Source organism: Penaeus chinensis, chromosome 18 (assembly GCF_019202785.1).
Source record: "Penaeus chinensis breed Huanghai No. 1 chromosome 18, ASM1920278v2, whole genome shotgun sequence".
NCBI lineage: Eukaryota > Metazoa > Arthropoda > Malacostraca > Decapoda > Penaeidae > Penaeus > Penaeus chinensis.
Window position 1 is genome coordinate 27,708,988 of NC_061836.1, and position 7,927 is coordinate 27,716,914.

The following is a 7,927-nucleotide window of genomic DNA, read 5'->3' on the forward strand; positions in this document are numbered from 1 at the left end:
GGTGGGCGCCACCTCTGCCACCCCTGCTGACGCCGCCCCATATAGAGGAGGTTGGCTGGCTGCAGGCCCCATAATCCACCTGCAGGGCTCCCTGGGGCTTTCCCCCACAAGCATCACGCCAGGCTGGCGGCCGCTGGGACCCAGCTGGGATTGGGGGTAACCCTCCCTCCCCACCCGAGTCCCAGCAGTCGCCAACCCAGAGGGACCCACAGCCCGCCGTACTTGCTGGGTAGGAGGGACTTTAGCCCTCCCCCCAGCATCAACATCTATATTGGTTGTTGCCAGTGGTTATCTCGTGGTGGCCGACTGGCAAGGCCTGCCTCCCCACAGCCGCCCATTAACCCCAGGGGGCGCAGGGGACAGGAGTTAGTACGAAGCCAGGGCGTATCCACACGCCGGTGGGCCATAGCTCCGTACTTTTAGGGCCTCCTGCTTCTCCAAGAGCCTCCACAGTTCAGCCTGGGACCGCAAGGTACCTAGTTTCCATGGGTGGCCACGAGGAGGCACTGTAGAAGTCTTGATGATGGAGAGGGTATGAGCTGGCAGGGGAGTCTTATGCATAGCTGCTCCCTTTTTCGCACCAGCCTAGCCAGCGGTGTCAGCTGAAAGCGGGATGGCATGCAAGCATTTAACGCTAACTAGGCTACCACACCATCGCTTCACATCATCCCGAGCATGAAGCACCCACGTATATATAAATATATATATTCATATACACATACATACATTTATATAAATATATATATACATATATATTTATATAAATGTATATGTGTATATGAATATATGTTTATATATACGTGTGTGTGTGTGTGTGCATAGATATGTATATATTGATATACACAAATAATTTATGTATATATGTATATATATATGGAACTATAAATCTTATCTATATTTGTGTATCTATCTATCTATCTATATGTGTGTGTGTGGGTGTGTGCACACACATATCTATATAAAAATATATATGTATATATGTATATATATGTGTGTGAATATTTCAGTTCATATACATAAAACATATATGTGTACGTGCAAGTAGAGCTACGAAGGGAGGAACAAGAAGACATATGAAAATGCCGAAGACCTTTTCGGTATATTACTTCCTCAGGGAATAATAAAGATATACCGAAAGGCCTTCAGTATATTCCCACATATGTATACAAGTTCAAAGCTAAATTTCATTACCTTTCATTGCGTTAAATGCCTTAAGGAATAAGGGTCTTATAGCGGAAATCCATCAGAAGACTTTTAAACAAATGTGTTTACTTAGGTAGTGCTCTTTGTAATAAAGCACTTGTAATTATTGTTTTATCTTCTTTCATTATATTGTCTTTCTTCTTTCATGCTTGGAATATCAAGACGGTTTTCCAATAACAAAATACAGTATGATATATAATACAATTGAAGCCAATAGACCATAGTACCTACTGAGGGCGCGGTTACACTGCCTATAGATACACTGAATCCATTCATTTTCGAAAGAAAGACACAAAAAAAAAGGTATCAAAAGTATCAAAATGTGCCTTGAAGCATTAGATGTTATATGTACACTACATCTGTAAGCATTTATATTCATATTTTCACCGGTGGAAGAAGATTATATCAAATCATCCAAAAGATAGTTCATTGCTTCTTATGAAAGTATTCTGGATGCTTTTACATGAAAATGTAAAACAACTCTAAGTTACTTTGTAAGGAAAGTTCATATACTTCAATAGAGAGCTTTAGGTTAGGTTAACATTTTCTCCGTTTTACAGGCTAAAAAGCAATAACCTCAAAGGCAAAAAATACACAACTCAAAAATACACGCTTATGGTTGTGCATTCTGACGCGCGGACTGAGAAAAACTGACATAATTCCTTTGATCTGACACCCAGTGGGCTGGCCGGGGATTCTTATCGCAAAAGTGTAACCAACATGGATAGTTTTGCTCCAACCCACCGACAATATAAAGATTCCAGTGGGATCTATGGACAGTGCAACCAAGCCTTGCACAATATCGATCTTCAGTAAAGAAATGAAGCTTCGGTTTAATTGGGGAGACGGCGTATTGCCTCATAAAGGATATTCTCTTGGTTCTACAAAGAAAGTAGATTTAAAGTTATATAATAGTACAAGGTAAAGTAACTGCTCAATTCTCCATCTCTACTTTCGAGACCAAAACTATAATGGTAAGTATATACATCCTTTCATTGCCAGAAAATTTACGCACCATTCTTTTAGACTATTTTCAACCATTTTGTTACATGAAAGGAAGATTGTATTCAAAATTTCAAACTTTCTCCGTAGTGCTTTTAAAATTACGTGCATAAGTGAATTAGGTTTCAACGCATTGCTCATGAAATGAAATAAGGAATGTATTTTGTGTTTTATTGTAAGCTGAGCCGTCGGCCACTTCAAGAATCGATGAGAAACACGAAGAAGGAATGAGAGAGGAATTTGGACTCCTCTCTCCTTCCTCATCTTCGGGGTGTCTCAAGCGACCTCGCGTGGCGTCGGCAGGAATTGAGTCGTCCAGAAACAGTCGTCCATTGTAAGTCGTCCGTCGTTCAGCGTGAAGAAGGCGTGCTCGACGGCCTCTGGCGGCGTTCCTGAGGGAAGCTGAGGAGGCTCAACGAATCCTTCGAACTCCTCGTTCGACGAGGCTACGAGGACTCGCGATTCCTCCTCCCAGGCCCTGAGAGGAACGATGCTGAGTGTCGTCCTATTCCTCGGCTACAACTTCCTCCTCAGCCATAGTTTCCTCTTCGGTCTCGTCGGCCTTGACCAGGTAGGGGTAAGTGTAGGGGAAGTTGTAGGGGAAGTTGTAGGGGTACCCGTAGGTGAGAGGAAGGTTGTGACCTGTGGGAGGAAATAACGTGTTCATTTCATATAAAAAAATAGGAACTTATATACGCAGTACGGATATATTCGTCATTAAGTTCTGTTAGAACCGATATGTCACGTTAGTTACAAAACCATATAGCAAATATTTAGTTGAAAATATATACGTGAATGGGAAAATCTGTGTGGTATGAGACTGACCGTAGGAGTAGACGAGGGGGGCGGTGCTGGCGGGGGTCCCGGTCTTGACAGTCTTGACGACGGGGTAGGAGGAGTAGACGAGTGGATGGCCGTAGGAGTACACGAAGCCAGGGTCAGGAGAGGGCATGGCAGCAGCACAAGCAGCCAGGGCGAGAACCAGCTGTTTGGAGGTCAAATGCAAGGGTCATACATATAACATACGCGTGGATATGTTTATATAAGTATATGCATACATGCACACATACACACACACACACACACACACGCGCACATGTGTGTATATATATATCTATATATATTGTATGTGTGTATGCATAAAAATATATGTATATATATATATATATATATATATATATATATATATATATATATCTTTGCATGTATATGTCTACACACGTACGCACACACACACAAATATATATATATGTATATGGGTGTGTGTGCAAACATATATGTGTATGCATATCTATGTACATACATAAGTGTGTATGTATTTATATATATATATATACATATATAAACACACACGCACATATATATATACATATATGTGTGTGTGTGTTCATTCAATAATTTATTTATACATACATATCTGTGAATGTGTGTGAGGATGTACCTCTCGTGTCCATGTTTCAAGAATAATGAAGAGATTTACAAAAGGAGAAGTCCTTACCGCAACCTTCATGATGAACGTTTGTCTTGAGGAATCCGTATTGGACGACTGACGACCGCCAGGATTCGTCCTCGGCTTTTATACGCTGTCCGCAGGTAGGCTGATGATCGATGACGTCACAGGTAGAGTCACGGAGTGGGAATTAATTTCCGTTTTCTGTTCGTTTCTGGAATAGCTTTGAATATGACTAATAATTTCAAATTATTCTAAACACACTTTTTCTTTACCTGTAAAATCCAAATAGGGAAACTGTGCTTATATTCTTCACAAAAACATGTCAAATATACGTTTGTGTTATGATGAGCGTTATGGCGTTGTTGTTATGCGGCAAAATAACAGTGATGAACTTCATGTGAACTAAACACAAATAATGGAAAAAAAACAATACTTACATAGGCACTCCCTCGTATATATATATATATAAATACATAAATATCAAATATATATATATATAAATGTATATATGTGTATATATGTATATATGTATAAGTGTGTGTGTGTGTGTGTTTTTTTTTTTGTAAATTTATATGATTTGGTTGATATAATAATTTATGATCTCTTCGAACCAATGCATCAATGTATTGTATAATCCTTGTCTTGATCATGACCTCTATAACATTTTATTTTTACGAAGAAATGTCTGTTATATAATTTAGTTTATAACTATTTTGAATATCTGTATGTTCAAACTAAAAGATAATGTTCCGAATGCTCTTTACACTGAAGATGAGTTTTGCAGACTCGAAACGTGTGTTTTGAAGATTAAAAGAAAAAAGACTTTACAATGTTTTTGTTCACACACACACACATACATATACATCGATATGTGTATTTGTGTGTATGTATTTATATATATATATTTATTTGTACTTATATGTGTACGTATACATATAAATAAATATATACACATATAATATAATATAAAGACATATAATGATAATACTGAGGGTGATATTGAAAATAGTAATAACTGTGAGGATGTAATGATAACAATGAAGGTTATGATGATATTGAAAATAATAATATTGATGATAATAATAACAATACAAATGATGATAACAATTACAATGGTAATTATAGTGATAATGGTGATTATGATAATTCTAATAATGATAATGATGATAATAATAATGCTAATAATGATAATAATAATCATAATCATCATTGTGATAGTAATAATGATAATGATAATGATAATACCAACATTAATGATAATAATGAAAATAAGGATAATAAATGTAAAAATAATAATAACAATAATAAAAATTACAATAATAATAATAATATAAAGATAATAATAATAACAACAACAATAATAATAATAATTATTATAATAATAATAACAATAACAATAATAATAATGATGATGATAGTAATAATAACAATAATGATCATGATAAGGATAATGACAATGATATTCATAATAATAACAATACCTTTAATGATAGAATTGATGAATATCGCAATAACAATAAAAAATTACAAAAACTTATACTTCATATATGATGTTAATGATGAAAATAACTAACTATATGACAAAATACCCATCCACACTGTACTGCATGACCTCGCTACTCACAGGAAAAGAAGTGAAAGGCAGACTACGGTAAAACGACCAGGTTCCTGTTATAATGTAAACCTCATTTTTCTCTCTCTGAATACGAGATGGTTTTGGGTCTTATCTCATGGTATGAATAATGTCAGGTGATTTTGGTGGATTTTAGCTAAAAGAAGGGTTTACTTTATCGACTTTGATTATAAATGCGATGTTGAGAATAATGATGATCATAATGATAATGATAATGATACTACTACTGATAATAGTAAAAATGATAATAATAATGATAAAATAGTAATAAGAATGTTAATAATAACAACAAAGTTAATGGCAATGATAATAATATCAATAATAATACAAAGAAATAATAATAATAATAATAATAATAATAATAATAATAATAATGATGATAATAAACAACAATGACAATAATAGAAATATGAATAATAATACTGATAATAACAATAATAATAATAGTAATGATGATAAGTATAATGATAATAAAAATAGTACTAATGACAATAAAATTAATAATAATAATGATGATAATAATAACAAGGATAATAATAATGATAATGATGATAACAATGATAACAACAACAACAATAACAACAACAAAAATGATTGTAACATTAACAACAAACAAAAACAACAACAATAATAATAATAATAATAATAATAATAATAATAATAATAATAAGAACAATAATAATAACAATAATATTGTTAATATTATTAATAACCATAATTATAATGATAATAATAACAGAAGAAAATAATAATGATGATAATAATAATGATAATAATAACAAACATGATGATAATGATAATGATACTAATAATAGCAATGGTAATAATAACAATGAATAAGTACAGCAATAAAAAAGATAATGATAATAATCATAATAATTATGATAATACTAATAGTAATAATACTAGTGATAATAACAACAACAGCAATAATGATAATAATAATTATAATAATAATAGTAATAATAATAATAATAATAATAATAATAATAATGATAATAATAATAACAATAATGATAATAATAATAATAATGACAATAACGTTAATGATTATAATAATAAGAAGAATAAGAATAAGAATAAAAATATGAATAAGATTAAGAATAATAAGAATAATAAGAATAATGATAATAATAACAATAATAATATAATGATAGTGAAAATAATAATAATGATATTAATAATGATAACAATAATAATAATAATAATAATAATAATAATAATAGTAATAATAATAATAATAATAATAATAATAGCAATGATGATAATGATGATAATAATGATGATAATATTAATAATAATAATAGCAATAATACATCTGATAATAATAATAATAATGATGATAATAATAACAATAGCAGTGATAATAATAATAATAATAATAATAATGATAATAAATACATGAATAACAATAATGATGGTTATAATAACAATAATAACGATAAGGATAACAATAATGATAATGATAATAATAATAATGATAACAACAACAATGATGATAAAAATAATGATAATAATAATAATAATAACAACAATAATGATAATAATAATGATAATAATAATAATAATAATAATAATAATAATGATAATGATGATTCTCTTCATCCATATCATCACTATTATTACTATAATTGTTGTTGTTATTGTTACTGAAACTTCTGTTCATATTAGGATTTTTTTTATTGATCTTTTATCCTTGTCATTATTATTATCATCATAGTTGTAACTAATAATATCATCATTATACTGTTACTTCTAATATCAATATCATTCTTGTTTTATTGCAATTATCATGATCATTATCCGCTTGAAAGTTAAAGTGAAAATATGGTAATACCAATTTTTTAAAATGGGAATCAGAGTAGATAGATAAATTAATAAAGGGCGAAGTGATAAGTGAATAAACAATGAAAATGAATGAATAGACAAATGGGTTAATGAATAAGAGAAACAGGCAAATAGATCGATGAATAAATAATTTGGTAAAAAAAAATGACATAATTTCGTCAACGGATTAGAATGTCAAGCGGACATACTGACTAATTAATCTATTTTTAGAATCTCTAAATTGTATTTCCAAAGGAATTGGAAATGTATCAGCGTTACCTTTTTTTTTTTTTTTTTTCTTTGTTAAATTTGATTTCCATTTTTTTTTTCAAAAAGGTCGAAAATATATGTAACATGTTATTTGTTGAATATTACTATGTTATACAATGAGATATTATATCATATTGCTATGTTGTATTTTTTTTTTTACAAGATTTAAATGTTATATTTTGTTATGTTGTATATTATGTTTGCTATGGTATCGCATTTTGTTACATTGCTAAAATGTGCATTTTCTTGTTTTTTTTCACATTAAGTTTTGTTACATTGTTGATGGGCGTGTTTGATTATGTTCCTAAGTTATAAAATAGTGTTTTATTGCGCTGTGAAATAGTACGCTTTATTATGTTATGAAGTGGTGTATTTTGTTGCCTAAAAAAAAAACATGCTTTGGTTGGGTTGTGAAATAATTCTTGTTTTGTGTTTAAAAAAAAATGTTTTTATTATACTGTAAAACTAGTGTCTTACATATTATTCTTTTGTGTCATACTTAATCTCCTAATAGTGTTAAATACTGTACTTTGATAAAT

The 7,927-nt window shown here is 31.0% G+C and overlaps 1 protein-coding gene across 1 annotated transcript; it reads right to left on the reverse strand.

The window, feature by feature from the left end:
* Positions 1-2,362: 2,362 nt before the first annotated feature.
* LOC125034870 lies at positions 2,363-3,738 on the reverse strand. The gene is made up of 3 exons (XM_047626917.1): positions 3,704-3,738; positions 3,031-3,190; positions 2,363-2,847 (listed from the first exon to the last, which is right to left on the reverse strand). The coding sequence occupies exons 1-3, from the start codon at positions 3,713-3,715 to the stop codon at positions 2,711-2,713; spliced, it is 309 nt and encodes a 102-aa protein (XP_047482873.1). The 5' UTR covers positions 3,716-3,738; the 3' UTR covers positions 2,363-2,710.
* Between the last annotated feature and the right edge of the window lie 4,189 nt (positions 3,739-7,927).

Bases quoted from the DNA above. Each gene is read 5' to 3' on its own strand.
- LOC125034870 (XM_047626917.1), bottom strand. The intron at 2,848-3,030 runs GTCAGTCTCATA...TTCCTCCCACAG, and splicing joins CCCCCTCGTCTACTCCTACG to GTCACAACCTTCCTCTCACC.